At 41.4% G+C, this 22,022-nt stretch overlaps 2 protein-coding genes and 3 non-coding genes across 7 annotated transcripts; 4 read left to right on the top strand and 1 right to left on the bottom strand.

The window, feature by feature from the left end:
- The first annotated feature begins 6,539 nt into the window (after positions 1–6,539).
- On the top strand, positions 6,540–9,366 carry LOC111954755 (small ribosomal subunit protein uS7). The gene is made up of 6 exons (XM_023974672.2): positions 6,540–6,630; positions 7,418–7,527; positions 7,810–8,019; positions 8,508–8,636; positions 8,989–9,087; positions 9,244–9,366. Coding segments are annotated over exons 1-6 (618 nt in total). The 5' UTR covers positions 6,540–6,629; the 3' UTR covers positions 9,313–9,366.
- On the top strand, positions 7,587–7,718 carry LOC111955404 (small nucleolar RNA SNORA3/SNORA45 family). Its single transcript, XR_002876121.1, has one exon. It is a non-coding gene; the product is annotated as a small nucleolar RNA SNORA3/SNORA45 family (small nucleolar RNA).
- On the top strand, positions 8,188–8,315 carry LOC111955403 (small nucleolar RNA SNORA65). Its single transcript, XR_002876120.1, has one exon. It is a non-coding gene; the product is annotated as a small nucleolar RNA SNORA65 (small nucleolar RNA).
- On the top strand, positions 8,767–8,897 carry LOC111955405 (small nucleolar RNA SNORA3/SNORA45 family). The gene has a single exon (XR_002876122.1). It is a non-coding gene; the product is annotated as a small nucleolar RNA SNORA3/SNORA45 family (small nucleolar RNA).
- Positions 9,367–10,798: 1,432 nt separating the features above from the next.
- On the bottom strand, positions 10,799–18,663 carry ddah2 (DDAH family member 2, ADMA-independent). 3 transcript variants are annotated; one of them, XM_023974668.2, is made up of 6 exons: positions 18,382–18,663; positions 16,442–17,129; positions 15,991–16,179; positions 15,309–15,428; positions 13,303–13,446; positions 10,799–11,615 (listed from the first exon to the last, which is right to left on the bottom strand). In XM_023974668.2, exons 2-6 carry the CDS (start codon positions 16,748–16,750, stop codon positions 11,499–11,501), a joined length of 879 nt encoding a protein of 292 aa, XP_023830436.1. In that variant the 5' UTR covers positions 16,751–17,129; positions 18,382–18,663; the 3' UTR covers positions 10,799–11,498. The 3 variants fall into 3 exon arrangements, with proteins under 3 accessions (XP_023830436.1, XP_023830435.1, XP_023830438.1); XM_023974667.2 differs by having other exon boundaries at positions 18,129–18,615; XM_023974670.2 differs by having other exon boundaries at positions 16,442–17,125; positions 18,129–18,601.
- Positions 18,664–22,022: the final 3,359 nt, after the last annotated feature.

Genomic DNA, 22,022 nt, shown 5'->3' with positions numbered 1-22,022 from the left:
TATACTGTTATGGGTGTTTTCTTGTGGTTGTATGAAGAAGGGGATTGCCTCTGGGACTATAGTGAAAGTACTCTAAGTTACRTTGTGAAGTAAGATTGAAAGCATTGCACAAAGATTAAAAATGTAACTAGAAATGAGACTGTCAGGTATGAGGGATTGCTATAGCTTGTAAAATATTTGTAAAATTGTTGACATTGCAGTATTATGTGCGTCTTCTTGGTTTATGTTCTGCTTCTAAGGGAATTTATATTTTTCTCCACTAACAGGAGTAAAGGTTTAGTGGACTAATTTGGTGGGGGGGATACATCCCATGGCTATGGATGAAAATGAAAGATTTTTTTTCAATATCTTTATTCAAAATGACTTTTTAAATACAAAAATATGAAYGCAACAATATTGAACAAAAATATAAACGCAACAATTTGACTGAGTTCCAGTTCACATAAGGAAATCAGTCAATTGAAATAAATTCACTAGGCCCTAATCTATGGATTTCACATGACTGGGAATACAGATATACATTTAGGACTCCCGAGTGGCGGTCTAAGGCACTGCATCTCAGTGCAAGAGGCGTCACTACAGTCCGTGGTTCGAGTCCAGGCTGTATCACATCTGGCCGTGATTGGGAGTCCCATAGGGCGGTGCACAATTGGCCTAGCGTCGGCTGGGGTAGGCCGTCATTGTAAATAAGAATTTGTTCTTAACTGACTTGCCTAGTTAAATAAAGGTTAAATGTAGAAAATATATATACAAATCTGTTGGTCGCAGATACCATAAAACATTTTTGAAAAGTAGGGGCGTGGATCAGAAAATCAGTCAGTATCTGGTGTGACCGGAAGTTACGTATGTAACTATGATTCTACAAATACCTGGAAGGCGGTCAGTACGGTTGAAAGTATGGATTATGTCCCTTGTGCTCCGCACAGGTCGAATAATTAATATCAAAGTTACACCGGTGACGTGACAGCTTGGGAGGATGTGCCCGCGGTTCATATAAAACCGTATGTTGGTCCACGGTGTGGCAGGATGCAACGTTGACCTTGTAAAATGTTGAGAACGTGCAGGGTGATGACCATGTGGCAATTCCAGTCCTCGGGGGCCTGATTGGTGTCACAGTTTTGCCCCAGCAAACACCTGACTCCAATAATCAACTAATCATGATCTTCAGTTTAGAATGCAATTTGATTAATCAGCTGTGTTTGCTAGGGATGGCGAAAAAGTGTGACACCAATCAGGCCCCTGAGGACTGGAGTGGCCCACCCCTGATTGTAGAAGGTTCGCCTATCTCATTCAGGGGGAAGWCTCTCAGCGCAGCCCAGAATGAGGCACCACTTCTGGCTGAGTGACATATCACACCTTCTGGGACAGSGAGCCCTACTCCCTTGTAGGCCTGAGTGAGGACGTCCACAACCCAGTGTAAAAGCCTCTGCTTGGACAATGCAAGGCCTTTTGACATGTCTGGTGAGTATGCAGGCTATTGAAGAACTGGGACATTTTCAGCTTCCAGGAATTGTATACAGATCCTTGCGACATCGGCCGTGCATCATCATGCGCAGTGGCCATTTTAGCATGTAAATCTTGGTTGGCCCCCCCCAAAAAAGTGGGATGCATGCCAGCAAAGCCACTACACAATACATTCATTGCACTATAACGGTGACAAACGGTGCCCACAAACTGTAAGGGCCTACATAAAGCTGTCCCATCTTACCACTGCTACCCCTGGCTAACAGTGGAGCCTTGTCTGGCAGTGAAACTGTTAATTCAGCCTCATTTACTGCCTTTTACAGAAACATAGCTGATAATGCTGACTTGCTTAAACAAATGTAGTTTCTAATGACAATTGAGAACTATGGCATAAGGGGGACGACAAGCGGATAAGAGGCCATCCATAATTTCGATTAAGACAATGAGCGAGCGAGGACGGACGTAGTCAATATAACTATTTGTTTGGCACTTTTGAAATGTATAGCGACAGAATTCAGAACATGGGCCGTTCTTAGTGTTCTCCCTGTACAAGTCAAAACCGTAGGATAAATAAAGGGGGCATACAATGAAAACTTACAATATTCAATGATTAGATTTCTTTAAAACAGGTTATAGGCTACATGTGCACCACCAAGTCAGAACAGTAGGTGAAATTAAGAGGGGTAAATAGACCAAATTATTAGGGTGAGACACATGGGCTACTAACAGCTTACTACACAACAGACACTTATGTATACTGTAGCTAAGAAAGTGTTCCAGAATTTTGTAATCAATGTTCATAAATTTCAATTATCCTTATAGGTCTGCAACCCAGAGTGTGTAAAGTTCTGGTTTAAATGAAACAGACAGAATTCCCAACTCACAATTAGTCAAATCCAATTTTATTCRCGAGAGCTCTACCGTGCATATACAAAGATGTTCCTTTTATAACATTCTCTTAACCTACGCACATACATACACACTAACATTAGGAAAGCTATCCTATCTACTTCTCTACAATTCTCACAACAGTTGATCACTACCCAACTGACAGTTCCATTCCCCCCAAGATAAGGGAAACCTGGAGGGGCTCTCCCTGTCCTATCTTATCTCCCCAGAGTTATAGCTGGGTCGGTTCAAACATAGGTTAAGGAGTCTCTTTTTTTTCTTTCGGCACACACATACATTCCTCTCTTCCCCAGTCCAACCTATTTGGACATATGTTTATCAGCTTTAATTACTCCTTGTCTATGCTACATAACCTCTAATCCCTAATGGTTAAGTTTCCGGGTAGAATGATTTAATCATTTATCTTCAACCTTTATAAATTATTTTAACAGAAAGTAWTACTATCTCCCTGGCATATTATATAATTTATGCAGCAGCATACAAGACATTTTTGGACTCACCTTGTTGTGCTGTGCTCACTTGAACAGGAAGGTGGCACGGCGGTCCTTCGTGGGCAAATTTTGTCATCAAAGTCTGGCATTCTCTGGATATATGGTGCTTTCAAGACAACTGGGAACTCGGAAATAAACAAGGTCGACTCATGATGATGTCATTGATCTTCAGGTCGTAGCTCTAGAAGGAGGCCCGAGTTCCCAATTTACAATTCCGAGTTGGATGACCGTTCAAAACGTATTTCCCAGTCGGAGCTATTTTTTTCCGGAATTCCCAGTTGTCTTGAAGTCAAGTTTTCACAGTTCCGAGTTAGTTGTTTTGAGCGTGGGACAAATCATGCTTCATTGACAGCATGGCCAATGTTGAATATTTATCCTTTTAAGCTTGGAAAAGAGACCCATAAACCCAGATTTGGACCACACACCCACTCCACTGAATAGCAGGCTAGTGATTGCTTTGAAACCACTTATTGTTGAATTAGCGATTTCCAACTTGTTGTGTAATGTTTATGTCCAATGGTCGATGAGCACCGATATCTTTTATCTATAATTCCTCTTCATATGACAAGGATTAAAAAGGATTTGCCAGTAAATTGTCGACTTGATTCATGATGACTGCTAGCTAAGATTTTGAAAGTATGATGTTGACATGATCAGTCCAATCAAAGATACTGTACATACAGTTGAAGTCGAAGTTTACATACACCTTAGCCAAATACATTTAAACTCAGTTTTTCACAAATCCTGACATCTAATCAAAGTAAAAAGTCCCTGTTTTAGGTCAGTTAGGATAACCACTTTATCTTAAGAATGTGAAATGTCAGAATAATAGTTGAGAATAATTYTTTTCAGCTTTTATTTCTTTCATCACATTCACAGTGGGTCAGAAGTTTACACACACTCAATTAGTATTTGGTAGCATTGCTTTTAAATAGTTTAACATGGGTCAAATGCTTCAGGTAGCCTTCCACAACCTTCCCACAATAAGTTGAGTGAATTTTGACCCATTCCTCCTGACTCAGCTGACGTAACAGTCAGGTTTGTAGGCCTCCTTGCTCGCACATGCTTTTTCTACCCACAAAATTTCTATGGGATTGAGGTCAGGCTTTGTGATGGCCACTCCAATACCTTGACTTTGTTGTCCTTAAGCCATTTTGCCACAACTTTGGAAGTATGCTTGGGGTCATTGTCCATTTGGAAGACCAATTTGCAACAAAGCTTTMACTTCCTGACTGATGTCTTGAGATGTTGCTTCAATATAGCCACCTAATTTTCCTTCCTCATGAAGCCATCTATTTTGTGAAGTGCCCTCCTGCAGCAAAGCACCCCCACAACATGAKGCTGCCACCCCTGTGCTTCACGGTTGGGATGGTGTTCTTCGGCTTATGGCCAAACAGTTCTATTTTTGTTTCATCAGACCAGAGGACATTTCTCCAAAAAGTACGATCTTTGTCCCCATGTGCAGTTGCAAACCGTAATCTGGCTTTTTTATGGCGGTTTTGGAGCAGTGGCTTCTTCCTTGCTGAGTGGTCTTTCAGGTTATGTCGATATAGGACTCGTTTTACTGTGGATATAGATATTTGTGTACCTGTTTGCTCTAGCATCTTCACAAGGTCCTTTGCTGCTGTTCTGGGATTGATTTGCACTTTTCACACCAAAATWCATTCATCTCTAGGAGACAGAACGCGTCTCCTTCCTGAGCGGTATGACGGCTGCGTTGTCCCATGGTGTTTATACTTGCATACTATTGTTTGTACAGATGAACGTGGTACATTCAGGCATTTGAAAATTGCTCAAGGATGAACCAGACTTGTGGTCTCCAATTTTTTTTCTGAGGTCTTGGCTGATTTCTTTTGATTATCCCATGATGTCAAGCAAAGAGGCACTGAGTTTGAAGGTAGGCCTTGAAATACATCCACAGGTACACTTCCAATTGACTCAAATGATGTCAATTAGCCTATCAGAAGCTTCTAAAGCCATGACATYATTTTCGGGAATTTTCCAAGCTGTTAAAAGGCACAGTCAACTTAGTGTATGTCAACTTCTGACCCACTGGATATGTGATACAGTGAAATAATCTGTCTGTAAACAATTGTTGGAAAAATGACTTGTGTTATTCACAAAGTAGATGTCCTAACCGACTTGCCAAAACTATAGTTTGTTAACAAGAAATTTGTGGAGTGGTTGAAAAACGAGTTTTAATGACTCCAACCTAAGTGTATGTAAACTTCCGACTTCAACTTTCTGTGATTTTACATAATTTTATCTGTGGCCAATGACCTTGAGCCTTCTTGGATGGGCACTTCTAACGTCCCTTTATGGCAGCACCCAAGGGGCTAAAATKTAAGTCTTCCCTTACTTGGCGGGGATTTCGTGTCCCCATGAGTGACAGAACACTGAGCCAATCATGGCGCAACGCTTTGTATTTTCTKCTGGCTTACCCCGCCATTTCWTTTTTGGGCAAAAAATGTGGGGCTCAAAACATGTGGGGTTCTGCCCCACCTGCCCTGAAATCACTGGTCGCCACTGATCATGCTGAGACATGAGGTGATGGCAGCGGATTAATTGCACGACAATGGGCCTTTCATCACGGTATCTCTGTGCATTCAAATTGCCATTGATAAAATGCTATTGTTTTCATTGTCCATAGTTTATACCTGCCCAGACCATAATCCCACCACTACCAAGGGGCACTCTGTTCAGAAAATCTGCCCGGTACAGTTGAAACTGGGATTAATTCGTGAAGAGCATACTTCTCTAGTGTGCCAGTGGCAATTGAAGGTGAGCATTTGCCCACTGAAGTCGGTTACGAAGCCAGACTGCAGTCAGGCCAAGACCCAGGTGAGGATGACAAGCACGTAGATGAGCTTCCCTGCACAAACTGGTTTCTGACAGTTTGTGCAGAAATTCTTTGATTGTGYAAACCCACAGTTTCATCAGCTGTTCCGCAGGTGAAAAAGCAGACTGTGGAGGTCCATGGCTGGCGTTGTTACACGTGGTCTGCAGTTGTAAGGCTGATTTGGACCTATTGCCAAATTCTCTGAAATGACGTTGGAGGCGCGTTTAGAGAAATTAACATGAAATTCTCTGGCAAAAGCTTTGGTGGACATTCCTGCAGTCAGCAATCCAACTGCAAGCTCCCTCAAAACTTGAGACATCTGTGGCATTGTGTCGCGTGACAAAACTGCACATTTAGTGGCCTTTTATTGTCCCCAGCACAAGGTGCACCTGTGTAATGATCACGCTGTTTTAACAACTTCTTGATATGCCACACCTGTCAGGTGGATGGATTATCTTGGCAAAGGAGAAATGCTCACTAACCGGAATGTAAACAAATGTGTGCACAAGATTAGAGAGAAATACGCCTTTTGTGCATTTGGGATCTTTTATTTCAGCTCATGAAACATGGGACCAACACTTTACATGTTGCGTTTATATTTTTGTTCAGTGTACTATCCTTGCGCCATCCAAATTCAGTAGGACGTATTATTTTCATTGAAACATATGTGGATCACCACATCAATAACTTCTGAGGGTTTATGTAAAACACGTCAGGGATATTATATACTCCAATYTCAGTTGTCATTACATTTCCAGATTTCGTGTTAATATCGGAGATGAGATTTCTGCCATGGAACTAAAATTCGATAAAAGCCGTGCAAGCCGGATACTTTTGCTTCATTTCCGCCTTGCTGGATATCTGCATGAGGCAACCTCACCAGGCCCTTTTACGTCTCTGAGAAGTGTGGTACAGAACGGCAGACAAGTGAGTGAAAAKAATATACGATTTTCATGGCCAAAATTGCATGAAAGAGCACAATGTCAACCCATYATACGTGTAACATTACTCGTTTGCCTTTGAGTCAAAAGTATATCACAATTYTTAGTCCAAAGTTGTTTTTAAGGAATCTGAACGTTTGCTCCGTGCTCAAATGATTTCATCAGGGGAAGATTGTTAGCGCGATRCTAGCACATGTGCAACATATGTTTAGCTAACTACACGTTTAGCGTCCTCACGGGATCACTCAGCGCATTGTTGTTTTACAATATGTTTAGTTTGCTGTTTAACACRTGGCTATTTGAAATATATTGTAGTTTTGCTTACAATCTGACGTTGGCTGGTGAAATTGTAACGTCACTGTAGCTAATTAGCTACCGCTAGTTGGTAGACTCGCGTTGTTAGGCTTTTGGGCCTAGTGTGTAGACTCGTTCACATTGTCTGTTTTTATTCCTACTAGTTAATTACAGGTAGTTATTTACACATGTATTTATGCTGTCCATGTGTAGCCACGTTGCCAACATCACTAGTAAACGTTAACCGTTATGTCTAACGTTAGTTCACTATTCGTGTTGGCAGCAGTGGCAGAAATTCATTCCTGGTGTTTCCTCTTGCATTCAACGAATTAGTTGATCATGATGTGGTAATGTAGGATACCGTTATTTCAAGGCCTTTTGCCTTGTGGGATCTGAGGCCAGACATTGCGCTTGTGGTACCTTGAATCTCATAATTAAATCATCAGTATTGCCTGACCAAATATTATGTTTCTCTCCAGTGACTTCAGAGTCGTGGGAGACTGCCCCAGCAGTGGCTGAAACGCCAGAAATCAAGCTCTTTGGGAAATGGAGTACCGATGATGTTCAGATCAATGACATCTCCCTGCAGGTGAAGCATTTCAATGTTCGACTGGTGACCCTTCTAGGCACTAAAATGCAATTTGTGTAAGCGAGGCTAGAGTCACGTCTTTACAACCCTCATTGTCCTGGTGTGCTAGAGTGCTCGCATAGTAAACTTCTTTGCATATTCATTGGCTGTAGTCTCTTGTGGCCCAGTCAATCACCAGCTCAGAAATATATATATATATATATATATATTCCCTTAACCTGGACATTCAAACCTAAATTCTTGGGACGGGAACTAATATTTATGCTTTTTGCTTCACCTCAGGATTACATTGCCGTGAAGGAGAAGTATGCTAAGTACCTGCCACACTCTGGAGGCCGTTATGCTGCCAAGCGTTTCCGCAAGGCCCAGTGCCCCATTGTGGAGCGTCTCACCAACTCCATGATGATGCATGGCCGCAACAACGGCAAGAAGCTGATGACCTGTCGCATCGTTAAACATGCCTTTGAGATCATCCACTTGCTCACTGGCGAGGTACGTATTATCTCTGCCTTATCCATCATTGTTTTTTCTGTCCCAAATAGCACCCCGYTCCCTTTATAGTGCATTACTATGGTCCTTGGTCAAAGGTAATGCACTAAATAAGGAATAGGGTGCCGTTTGGAACCCGGTCTTTGCCTTAAACTCYRTGYCTGTCAGCCTCCCGCCACTATGCCGGTCTGTTTTAGTGACCTGAGTATAATCCAGTGGAGGCTCAGATGGACCCAGCTCTAGGAAGCAGGGCTGCCTAAACAAATGGGCAACTCTGTGCCGAAAGGCCTGGAACACACACCACATGGAACTTTTAATGTTTTAAGTCCATGCCTACTCTCCTGTTAGTTATCACTCCAATTTTAGTTCAGTCAGCTGGATGTCCCAAATGTAGGCTCTACGTGGCTGTCCCTGTGATTTGTACCCCTGAATGTGGTTTACAGTACAGTTGTGGTGGTTGACCTTGTCTCTCCTCTGCCTTGCCCCCTCAGAACCCCCTGCAGGTGCTGGTCAATGCCATTATCAACAGCGGACCCCGTGAGGACTCCACCCGTATTGGTCGTGCTGGTACTGTGAGGAGGCAGGCTGTGGACGTGTCCCCTCTGCGCAGAGTCAACCAGGTGAAGTAGACTGCCTGCACATTCTGCTCTCCAACTCAGTGCCTGTGTATGCTGCCACTTGTTTCACTGCCAAAAATCTAGGCTGTCACAAGTGAAGTAACAGGATAATGAAAGACTTGTCAWTTGTGTACTTGAGGCTAGAGTCACGCCTTTACAAACTCATTGTCCTGGTGTGCTAGAGTGCTCGCAGATTGAACATCTTTGCCTATTCATTGGCTGTAGTCTCTTGTGGCCCAGCCAATCACCAGCTCAGATACAGAATGTCCAATTTGACTTGTGTTTTGTGCAGATTCACAACGTAGTTTATTTATGTTCTGTGTTGTGCATGTCTGCCCCCACCGCGTTGTCTCAGGCAATCTGGCTGCTCTGCACTGGAGCAAGAGAAGCTGCTTTCAGGAACATCAAGACCATCGCTGAGTGCCTCGCCGATGAACTGATCAAYGCTGCTAAGGTGAGACTGTTTAAAGTGTAGTCTCAAATGCTGTTTCGGTACTTAACATTTGGTTCTGGACCAGTCTGCAGTTTTCATACAATTTCTTTTTTTACTAGTTCTCMATGTCAATTTATTTGGTTTTGATCAGTGTATTGAATGTTTCGTCTCTGTCAGGGTTCTTCTAACTCCTACGCCATCAAGAAGAAGGATGAGTTGGAGAGAGTCGCCAAGTCCAACCGTTAATGTTTGCTTTCTAGAAAAAAAACGAGGAAATAAATTTCAACTTCATCTGTTTAATGTGGTATGGTGTTTAGTAAAATGCACACTTATAAGGGCATCAATACATGACTTGGTTGAGAAATTAGTCAAAGGTTTAAAATTAATTAATTTGCTCTACTACATACAAAGTTCTAAACATCACATACAAAGGCTATACTGAATTTGAGTACAAATTGAGTTTACTTGTTTTGACTATATAGGTAGTTGAACGATATAAATTAATGCAGTGTCTTAATCGCAAACTACTGATTTGTATTCTAATGGGAAGTAGGCCAGTGGCAATGTTTTATCACCAATGAGGACTTTGCAACAAAGTACAAAACCCAGGTACTGTGACTCAAACAATGCCAGTTTGTTCCGAGTTGCTATATCATGGTCTGGAGGTGTTGAGCAATAGTGTACAACCCTCAGTTATGTTTGAGACATTATGAACAACTGTCAGTGTTTCAATCCATAGGCCTTTGCAATTTGGGCCTTGGTTAATCCACAGGAACAAGTCAACTGTAATGCTGGAAATTGTTGAAGGGGATTTATGAACCCGTTCCTTCTTTGGGCTATTCATTTGACCGTCATCTCARCCACCAGGACATTATTTAAGTGTGTAAAATTCCACAAATCAGTCATGTYCTTGGAGGGTATGACAAAGAATATAACAAGTTTATTCATACCTATATAAAGCACGCAGCCAGGCCTGGTGGCAGGATACGTTTTTCAAAAGCAGACCCTCAATCTGCATTTCAGGTTTCACCTGTGTTCTAATTCAACAAACGTGCATTTATAATCCCCTTTACAATAAAGCCTTACATGCATCTATCACATTTGCGTGGTTGCTTAGGCCTACAGTTGAGCAGAGGTGTTTACTAATTTCCTTCAATTCTACTTTATTTAGATTACATGACTGGAGAGGATGTTMTTTTTATTTGTTTTAAATATATGCCCCACTTTTTACTGGGTGGCTACTCTGACACTGATAGCCCAAGCCAATGAAAAGACGTAAAACCGATTGTAGAGTATTTGGCGGCAACAAAGGCTACTAAAAAACAATGTTGGCGAGCGGTACTAGGGATTCTTTTTCCACATAGCGTATGGTGTGCTGTATAAACTCCCGCCTATTCCTGTTTTGGATTGGTGGATAAATCTCGAGTACTTTTAAAAAAAATATTCGATTAGTGGTGTTGACGTCAACCGCCTATATTTAACAAGAAGAGACGCTGTACTTCAGACATAGTCCGTCCTGGATTTCTAAAGGAAGTGTTTTTTTTTTATTCTCAAAATTCCCGGCAAGTCACGTGCATCACACAGTACACTCGTAACAACATCAGCATTACAAAAAATTATACTCTGAAATAACCCTCACGTAGCAAATCATTGTTTATCTTTAATACATTCGAAACACATTGCCAAACTGAACAGTTATTTTCGCGTCGAAAGATTTTTGAATTAGTAAAACCTCTCGCTGCRCCTCCCTTCGTGTTCGCAAAATATTGAGTTGAGAGATTCGTCTTTTTCAGCACGAGGMATTTGCTCTCCGAACTACTTTTTTCTGTGATTGTATTTAGAAATTTGCGAAAGGYCGATRTAACCATAGATATGGAATCCATACAACGGACGTGCCCATTCAATTCAGGACCGGCAGCCATTGCAAGTTTACCACTCAAATTGTAAAATGTTGAAGTGGCACGTCCCTTCTATGGCCGCAACAAAACAGCCTACTTGGAGCGCGGATAGTGTGGGTTGGAGAATGGATGAGTATTTAAATACAAGTTAGTAAGTTCTGTATGCGGACATAAAATGCCCGCATACAGAACACCTACATTTCAAATCTACAGCCTATTAATGTTCATCAAGCCACACTGCTCTCTTTCCACAGTAGGGGGTGCAGTTGTGCAGAATATGCACATTGAACCCTCTAGCCCTGTGTAGTGCCGGGCTCCTTGKGATGTCCCTACCCTAARCACTGACCTTAACCATACCCCTATCTTACCCGTTTTAAATTTCAACTTCAGATCTGGGATGTCCCAAGGATCCCATTAAGAATTTCTCTTTAGCTCCCTGCCCAACAGTTGGCGATGTCCTTGATATGTTCACATTTGTATTTACATACAGTCAATGAAGGTCTATGTGTGTTCTATGGGAGAAGAGCRGGGCATTTAGAAGTATGGCTTCCTGTTGATAAGTAGGCAGAATGAAGACAGAGACCCTCCGAGCTTGGAGGCCTCGCTGCACGCTGTAGGGAGGAGGGTGTAGTCCGTCAGCTTCTGGAAGGCCTGGGGGGCAGGAAGAGATATAATACAATTTTATTACATTCACATTTATTGGGAGAATCTTTGGCCAAGGTCCGGCTGGTTGACAAGCTTTTGTGTAGTAGCCTAATGTTCATCCTCCATTCTTTATTCTAGCATGCACTTCATCATGTGACTATTTCATAGTGTTTTGCATCAGGGAGAAAAATGAAAGTTAATGAAATAGAACATCATGGCACTCTTGGAATTGACTAGAGGGACTTTGTACTGAAAATAAAGAAATTCTCTCTTACACTGCCTTCAGAAGTAGTCACACCCCTTGACATTTTCCATATTTTGTTTTKTTACAACCTGAATTTTAAATGAATCAACTTGAGATTTTGTGTCACTGGCCTACACACAATACCCCATGGTGTCAAGGTGAAATTATGTTTTTAGAAATTTTTACAAAAAAAAAATGCTGAAATGTTTCAGTCAATAAGTATTCAACCCCTTTGTTATATGAAGCCTAAATGAAGGGTACCTATTGGTAGATGGGTAAAAAAAAAGGCAGACATTGAATATCCCTTTGAGCATGGTGAAGTTATTAATTACACTTTGGATAATGTATCAATACACCAGTCACTACAAAGATACAGGCATCCTTCCTAACTCAGTCGCYGGAGAKGAAGGAAACCGTTCAGGGATTTCATCATATAGTGACTTTAAAACAGTTACAGAGTTGAATGGCTGTGATAGAAAACAGGATGSATCAACAACATTGTAGTTACTCCACAATATTAATCTAAATGAAAAGAAAGCCTGTACAGAATAYAAATATTCCAAAACATGCATCCTGTTTGCAATAAGGCACTAAAGTAAAACTGCAACAAATTTGGCTAAGAAATTACCTTTAGCTCCTGAATACAAAGTGTTATGTTTGGGCCAAATCCAACACTTCATTGGGTACCACTCTTCATATTTTCATGCATGGTGGTGTCTGCATCATGCATCATGTCATCTGCAATGACTTGGGAGTTTTTTTTGTGTAAAAAGAAAGGGAATAGAGCTAAGCACAGGCAAAATCTTAGAGGGAAACCTGGTTCAGTCTGTTTTCCAAAAGGCACTGGGAGACAAGTTCACCTTTCAGTAGGAAAATCACCTAAAMCACAAGGCCATATAGTTGCATACCAAGACRACATTGAATGTTCCTGAGTGGCCTAGTTACAGTTTTAACTTAAATCGGCTTGACAATCTATGGCAAGACTTGCAAATGGCTGTGTAGCAATGATCAACAACCAACTTGACAGAGCCTGAATAATTTTTTAAAGAATAATGTGCACATTTTGTACAATCCGGGTTTGCAAAGCTCTTAGAGACTTACCCAGAAAGACTCCCAGTTGTATTCACTGCCAAAGGTGATTCTAACACGTATTGACTCAGGGGTGTGAATACTTATGCAAATAGATTATTTCTGTATTTAAATTTTCAATAAATGTGCAAAAAATCTCTAAAAACATGTTTTCACTTTGTCATTATGGGGTAGTGTGTGTAGATGGGTGAGAAAAAAAGCAATTTAATCTATTTAAATTCAGGCTGTAACAACAAAATGTGGAATAAGTCAAGGGGTATGAATACTTTCTGATGGCAATGTAAATGTCAAAGGCACAATAAAGTGGATATTAAAAAAGTGCTGCTTAGTAAAGTAACCTAAAGACCACTGTTCACTCACAGGGACACTTTCGGGACACTCCTCAGKGGGCGGGTGAAGCAGGTAGTCCACTTTGGAGGGGCCCCTGACGTAGACACAGTTAGCTGCTGCACCCTCAGGGACCGTGAGCACTTCGTAGTGGTGATCTGTCAGCTGCTCCATCATCTACACACACACACACAGAGGCAGGGCTAACAAGTTTCACATGACAGCASCGGCCAGGGTCTGTTCACATTAGAGTAGCCCACACAAGGAGAAATTGAAATGTGCATGAGCCAATCATCTCCGGATGGGGACCAAATAGAGTAGACTAGAGGTTGACCGATTAATCGGCATGGCCGATTAATTAGGGCCAATTTCAAGTTTTCATAACAATCGGCATTTTAGGACGCCGATTATGGCCAATTACATTGCACTCCATGAGGAGAATGCGTGGCAGGCTGACCACCTGATACGCGAGTGCAGCAAGGAGCCAAGGTAAGTTGCTAGCTAGCATTAAACTTATCTTATAAAAAATAATAAATCAACATAATCACTAGTTAAACTACACATGGTTGATGATATTACTAGTTTAACTAGCTTGTCCTGCGTTGCAAAATAATCAATGCGGTGCCTGTTAATTTATCATCTAATCACAGCTACTCCCAAACGGGTGATGATTTAACAAGCGCATTCGCGAAAAAAGCACTGTCGTTCACCAATGTACCAACCATAAACATCAATGCTTATAAAATCAATACACAAGTTATTTTTTTAAACCTCCATATTTAAAAGAATTCATTAGCAGGCAATATTAACTAGGGAAATTGTGTCACTCTCTTGCATTCTGTGCAACAGAGTGGGGTATATGCAGCAGTTTGGGTCGCCGACTCGTTGCGAACTGTGTGAAGACCATTTTCCTAACAAGACAGTAATTAATTTGCCAGAATTTTACATAATTATGACATAACATTGAAGGTTGTCATGTACAGCAATATTTAGACTTATGGATGCAACCGTTCGATAAATACAACGTTCGTATTTCACTGAAAGAATAAACGTTTTGTTTTCGAAATTATAGTTCCGGATTTTACCATGTTTTAACTAAGCTCGTATTTCTGTGTGTATTTATTTATAATTAAGTCTATGATTTGATATTTGATAGAGCGAGTCTGACTGCGGTGGTAGGAAGCAGCAGGCTCACAAGCATTCATTCAACAACACTTTCCTGCGTTTGCCAGCATCTATTCACAATGCTTGAAGCACAGCGCTGTTTATGACTTCAAGCCTATCAACTCCGAGATTAGGCTGGCAATATATAGTGCTATAAGAACATCCGATAGTCAAAGGTATATAAATACAAATGGTATAGAGAGAAATAGTCCTATAATTCCTATAAAACTACAACTAAACTTCTTAACTGGGAATATTGAAGACTCATGTGAAAAGGAACCACCAGCTTTCATATGTTCTCATGTTCTGAGCAAGGAACTTAAACGTTAGCTTTTTTACATGGCACATATTGCACTTTTACTTTCTTCTCCAACACTGTGTTTTGCATTATTTAAACCAAATTGAACATGTTTCATTATTTATTTGAAACTAAATTGATTTTATTTATGTATTATATTAAGTTAAATAAAAGGGTTCATTCAGTAATATTGTAATTGTCATTATTACAATATATACATAAAATCGCCGAATAATCGTATCGGATTTTTTTGGTCCTCCAATAATCGGTATCGGCGTTGAAAAATCATAATCGGTCGACCTCTAGAGCAGATACTAGGGTCATGTGGGCTTATAGGGCTCTAAACAACACCATGATCGTTTAAAACAGTCCCATAACGCTTGATTTATCATTTACATTATTCATCTGAGCACAGTGACATAAATACTGGGCTGGAGAGAGTCTTTTGAGGTGATCACTTTGCATGTCGGAATGGGAGTTTGTTGTGGCAAGCAGAATGTGGTCTGCACATGGSTAGAGAGCTACAGTATATTCATTCACAATCTTTCTCTCGGACACACACAACACACACRCTCACCCGGAGGGTCTTCTTGGCCCCATCACTGTTGCTGATGATGATAGTATCAGGACCTCCCATAGAGCAGATGTTCTTTAGACGAGCTCCCCCACACACTGGCACCGTGGACACAGCAAAGTCCTAAAACGAGGACAGAGATGGTAAGAACAAAATATAAAATATTGTACACAGGGATATGGTCGTGTACTTGGACATCAAATCAAGTAAGAAATCAGATAGATTAGATAATAAATACAGTGTAAATATTGCATGTAAAGCAWCACCAGGAAATCAGACAGATGGCAGACACAAACAAAGCCCCACACACAAKTGCATGCCACACCCWGAGTGATATTGAATATCCAAATCCAACAAGTCCATTAAAATGTAAATAAACAGACCTGACTGTGAAAACATCATGTCTAGTTTATGGGAGCATGGTAGAGATGTAAGAAGTACACATTTACATTGTACATAAAAAATTATTTGTCTTTTAACTATAGATCTCATAATACAATAGGACAATGGCCACCTGCTCATCCCTGTTGCAACACATGGGTTCTTTCCMAATKTGTCTTTCCTTGATTCCTTACGTCCTYTTTGCTTGCCTCTTTCTCAGAACATATTGGAGGAGAAGGTTGGAGGGGAGGGACTTTGGATCTTGTCCTCATGTGGTTTGAGAAAGGAATCAAGCTATACTCACTCTGAAAGTGTCAGCCAGAACCTCAGCTCCTCTGTGGTTGGTGTGGGAGGAGATTCCCACAAAGAACTCCCTGCCGGTGAAGAGCACGTCACTGCCCTCCAGCGTGGCCCCTGCGGAGCCCCCCTCCTCTGCCCCCATCTCCACCACTGTCAGGTTGAGCTCCGACATCACCCTCCTCACTGCTTCAGTCTTAGGGAAATAGGAGAAAGGGACAGGGAGGGAGGGAAARGGGGAGAGAGAGTTGATTTTCCAGGTCAAACTGACTCTACTGCAACATTAATCTATAATTAAAACMTAATTAACAGCAACATAAATCAATAATTTAGACAGAACTACAACATGTTTAGTGGAATGATTCACAACACACACACATCTCCTTCATTTAGGTTAAATTTTTAATCTGCGATTACAGGAATAAAAAATTTTCTCAGTTGTTGTGGTCAGTGTTTACCTCACTGCGTCTCTGCTGTTTGAAAGGCCTGGTGATGAGTGCCGTGTCTCCCTGTATCACCGCTACATCCTCTATCCTCCAGCTCTCTGGTAGCTCCGGGTCTGCAGGGATCTCTATGAGCTGCAGCCCCACCTTCTGTCTCAGAGCCCCCGTCAGCACCCCAAACTGACGCTGTGCTTTGGCCAGGTCCATCGTGGTTTCCCCGTTTTCGACCTTGTCGTTTTTCTCGTCATCAACCTTCCCAAAGGTCTCTGGGATGCCCCGCACCACGGCGTGAGTGAAGCGGCCGTACGGCAACACGCTTGCCATAATGTGTGTGTGTGTGTGTGTGTGTGCAGGTGTAGGAGTACCCTGGCTATGGGCTAGTAGTGGTGTTCTGCCACTACGAGACAGAACAGTGAAAGTGTGTGTATGCCACTAGATGAGTGGGAGGGAGTGGATGAGAGTTCTTGTCAGATTGTGTTCCCAACTGTTAGAGAAGCTGCGAGGTGTGACGGCAAGACCAGCTGGACACTAAAGGGATGTGATGGAGAGAAGCAGCAACTCTATGGGGAGTCTGTCAACCAGGCAGGAAAACACACAGGAGAAAGTCTTCATCCCTGTTCTTCCACTTCAGTGATCAGCCACTYCAATACCCACCGCATAGTTCCAGGGAGGTAAATATGGGGAGTTTCAGTCTGATTGCTGTCTGAAAGAAAGGAGGGAGACAGRTTCTTTGGGGCTTTTTGATGAGAAGGATAAAGCATGTTTGTACGTGCTCTGTGACTCATTAGATGMAAGTTCCTGTGATCAATTGTGTCTGCTCTACTGCACGCATCTCAGTCTCTTCGACTGTAGGACATACAATAGGGTACTGTCTGGACCATAACATATTTTCCTCAGAGAGACAAAAGTCTGTTTTGTGGTGATACTGGAGTTGGACAGAGATGGCATGAAAAAAAAGGATCAAAAAAGGATAATCTGAAATGTCCAGTGTCCACCACTATACAGCCCCCATATGCTACTTGATTTAMATGATTGAGACCAACTAAATAAAAACAATTATTCAACAGCTAGTCATGTAGATAGAGACACTATTCTTATTTCAAAGTTGAACTGTGAACCATAATTAATACAGATAACAGAGTGGACGGGAGAATACAGACAAGGGCTGCATTGTTCAAGGGCAGATTATTTGAGCACAACATCCTACAATGGCCTTGCAATGGCAAAWATATCCGCTCATTGCCTACAGTTTAGAGACAATCACTGCTTTATTATCATCCTGTAGTGAATCCCGGCGGCAATATTCTCTGCTGAACGCAACAAGTGGTGCAGGATTGTCAATATCATGTCCGTATATGTTCACATTCTGCCTACATTTAGTGTATTCTGGATAAWTAAGAGAGAGAAAACATTTRATAGCAGGGTGATAATAACCATTCACGGCAGAATTTAATTAACTATCAGACAATAACAAACAAAAAGGGATGTTTCTCAGTATTGATTTTAGGAATGTAGACTACCTAAACCTAGATTTAGGAACATTTCTCTTACTAATTTATTTCAATGTATTTTTGGCATCCCATGCCAGCCATCTGCAGAGTAACAAGTTGCACGAAAAACATCTGAAATATTTGCCTGTAAGAGCTCATCACGCCCAGTGCAATGTCAATATTCAAAAGTCTAAGTGAAGATGGAAGCCTACCTTATTAATGCTTTTACAGAGGTTATTCAAATTCTGTTATTTTCCCCTGGCTGTGTCTTCTCGGTCATCGTACCTCGTTATTATCTTCTCTTCTATATTTCCCTCTCCCCGTCTCACCCGTTGCCCTGTTCACCCTTTCATCCCCCACTTCCCCTCCACATCCCCCACCAGTCMGTCCTGTCCAGGATTCCACCTCTCCGCTCAACGTGAAAAGTAGACAGTAGGATATTATCACGATAGATTTGCTTCTTACCTTGTATGAAAGTGCAGATCGAATAGAATTCAACTCGCAAATGATTCTGACTTCTGTCACTTTAATAAAGTAGGCCTAGGCTTAACAGCTAATCTCCTTAGAAAATGTTCGCCAAACCCGTTGAAATGTTGCTTCTAACGTAAACTCTTTCTATGCATAATTCACAGTAACAAAGATTGATTTCAGTGGTCCTCGGTTTTATTCATATTTTCCCCCTGATCCATTGTTTCCAAGTGTGACAACCCCCAGCACCCTCGCCTAACTTGTATCCGCCCATTTAACATAATATAAACGTGAACAGTTATATACATTTGCAATGCTATTTTCTTATCGTGCGCTCATCGGATTAAATTGGCTACATTATTAATTCCCAAACTTTCATCACTTTTTTTTTTACAGACGCAATACGTTTGACTATTCAATTTGTGTGTGTGTGTGGGTGTGTGTGTGTGTGTGTGTGTGTGTGTGTGTGTGTGTGTGTGTGTGGTGTGTGTGTGGTGTGTGTGTGCGTGTGTGCGGTGCTGTGTGTGCGTGTGTGCGTGTGTGCGTTGTGCGTGTGCTGCGTGTTGTGGTGTGTGTGTGTGTGTGTGTGTGTGTGTGTGTGTTGTGTGTGTTGTTTGCTCTAGTCTTTGTCTGTGAAAAATAATCCTGGCTTTTCTGCAATATATGGTCATATATCTGTGCAATGGGTCCAAGAGAAAGAACATGACGGAGTGAGACACAACATAGTTGTCAAAGTGTGTTGTCTTGGAAAATTTTAGAACAGTTGTCTAAGTTCATTATCAATGCTGGTGGTTTATCACACTTGAGAGGTCGGCCTAAAATGTATAGCATTACTCAGTCTCACATTTGAGATATTCATCTCTGATTAAATGGTAAACACAGAACAGACCCACTAGTGACAGATGGCATGTTGTGACCTGCAGACAGGGCAGTGCAATGTTCCCGTCTAGCGACTGGCATATGTTACTGCAGTGAAAAATGTCAAAACAGTCCACTGCAGATTTGATTTGGAGTCAGAAAAAAAGCTTGGAAGTTAATTTAATGACGTAAGAGAGAGAGAGAGAGAGAGAGAAGAGAGAGACAGGGAGAGAGACACATAGAGACAGACAAACAGACACACACACGCCCACACACACATCACACACATGCACACACACACCCACACACACACACACACACACACACACAAACACAGGATTAACAAAAGAACACCATCTGTCAGCCCAACTCCAGCCCACACAAAACATCCCATAGAAATACAGTGGAGGATCTGTACTCTACATACCAGCACTAGAATAGGCCAACCAGACAATCCTCCCTTCCCCATAGCAAAACTATTTTTTAAACAGAAAATGAAAAAACAAGCAGTTATTATTGGATAAGTTCATGTAGTTCTTCCCTGTTTCACTCTCTTTTCTTCCGTTCTGTGATGTATGAACACTACCCTAGCCTATCTAATGGGTTTCAGGAAGGCTGGCTGTGTGCTTAATGCCTGGTAAACTGTTAATCCGGTCTGATCCCACCCCTATCACAAGACTCCTGTCACTTGACTATCCTCCTTGCCCACCTCAGGGCACTCTATAGGGAGTTATGGATAATGCAGTTACTTTCTCTGCCTCTCTTTCCTTCCTCTTGCGCTACTCTTACTGCAAGTATTTCTTCCTGTCTCTTACCTACTCTTTCTCTTTCTTAGTCACTCTCCGTCCGTCTGTCTGTTTGTCTGTCTCCCTCCCGTTCTCTCATGCATAAGCTGAATGCATAAGTCGAATGCATAAGCTTTTCAGCAAGAAATACTCATGTATAAAATGCATCATGATATACTGTAGGTTACACATACAGTCAATCCTCTCCACTGTTTTTAATGTGTYGTCTGTATCCACATCTGTGGGTGTAGCCTTCATTTTGGACATGATGTGTAACTTGCCTTGCTATTTTATGAGTCGGGTACAATATAAATCACCGCCACCCTACATGTCACATTTAGTTGGTATCTTAAAAGTAAGGCCCTCTGTGTAAATCCATGTCAGTTTAAGCACTACATGGTTACCATCCAAATTACATTTGGAGAGTTTTGGGTGGAAAACGTTGCTCCCAGTGTCTGGTTGGTTAGAAAGAAGACCAGAGATAGATGGGGAGGTAGATTGAGGGAATTTACAACTGAACATATGAGGACAATACAAATKACATCTGGACACATTGCACTATCAGAGAGAGAAATAATACAGTAAGAAAAAACAGAGAGTGTGGTTGACTGGGAGAGAAAGATTGAGAGTTGGATGGATTGGATGCTGACTTGGAAGGAAGGAAAGAGATACAAGTAAATGTAATTTGGGTTTGAATGGGACACGCTACCTATTAACTGCTAGTGGAGTTGGTAGAAGAGAGAGGATGAAGGTATCAGGCAGGGACATTTACCAAAACGAGAGAAGAGTTTGTAATACTTCTAAAGTGCCCAAGAATCAACTTCTAAGATGTCTTCTCCACAAATGTTCCTTCTTTTCCTGTGCTGTCTTCCTTTGGCAGGTATGTAAGAAAAGGATGGAGATGAGAAAGTTTGAGGAAAAGAGATAAGCTTGATAATGCCTAAGAATACTCAATTCAATAGGTTTAACAAGGACAACTAACTTTTTAGATTCGACCCATAGCTCAATAACAGGAGAAATGCATTGAGATAATAATTCTACATTATCTAGTCAACCCGGCCTCAGAGCATTTCGTATTATTCTGTATGTAAATCCGAAAGCTCCATTTACAATGATATGTTACCTTTGGTATGGTTATGTAAGCCAGATGGTTACTTAAATTAAGGCAAGGTCAAAGTGGATGGGTGGGCTTATAACGAAAATGTCTAGCAACCCAAAGGTTGCGAGTTTGAATCTCATCCCAGAAGACATCAGCATTTTAGAAACTTTTCCACTACTTACTACTTTTTAGCTACTTTACAAATACGTAGCATGTTAGCTAATCCTTCCCCTAACCTTAACCCTTTAACCTAACTCCTAAACTTAACCCTAACTCCTAGCCTAGCTAACGTTAGCGAGCTAGCTAACGTTAGCCACCTAGCTAGAATTCGTAACATATTGTACATTTAGCAAATTTGTAACATATTGTACGTTTGGCAAATGCACAACATATAATACGAATTGTTATTCGTAACATATATGAAATGGTTAATGGACACCCACAAATTAATACATAACATATGAAAAGTAACATATTATACTAAATGGAGTGTATTGGATTTACATACAGAATAATACAAAATGCTCTGAGACCAGGTTGCAACCATTAAAAAGTTTAGAGGAAAATCAATACCTTTAGTTCTGAGTTGTCTTTTTTCCCCACCTTCATACCCCCATTAGTATGATTTACATCTTATATTTGATACATAATCTTAATGTATGTTGGTCCCTTTCTTTATTAGCACCTCTGTGCTGTTACACATGTGTTTCCTGCCATCTCTCCTATGGACTGCCTCAAGTTCCCTCAGGAGTGTCCTGCCGGACAACGCTGACTAGCTGGCACAGCAGTGGAGATGCAAGGTGAGTGCAGGCTGTACGTTTGTGTGTGTGTGTGTATGCGTGTGTGTTTACATGCGTGTGTTTGTGCATGTGTGTGGGCATTGGAGACAGTATTGG

The sequence above is a fragment of the Salvelinus sp. IW2-2015 genome, linkage group LG30, assembly GCF_002910315.2.
Source record: "Salvelinus sp. IW2-2015 linkage group LG30, ASM291031v2, whole genome shotgun sequence".
Classification (NCBI taxonomy): domain Eukaryota; kingdom Metazoa; phylum Chordata; class Actinopteri; order Salmoniformes; family Salmonidae; genus Salvelinus; species Salvelinus sp. IW2-2015.
This window is presented reverse-complemented; position numbering and strand designations above follow the sequence as displayed.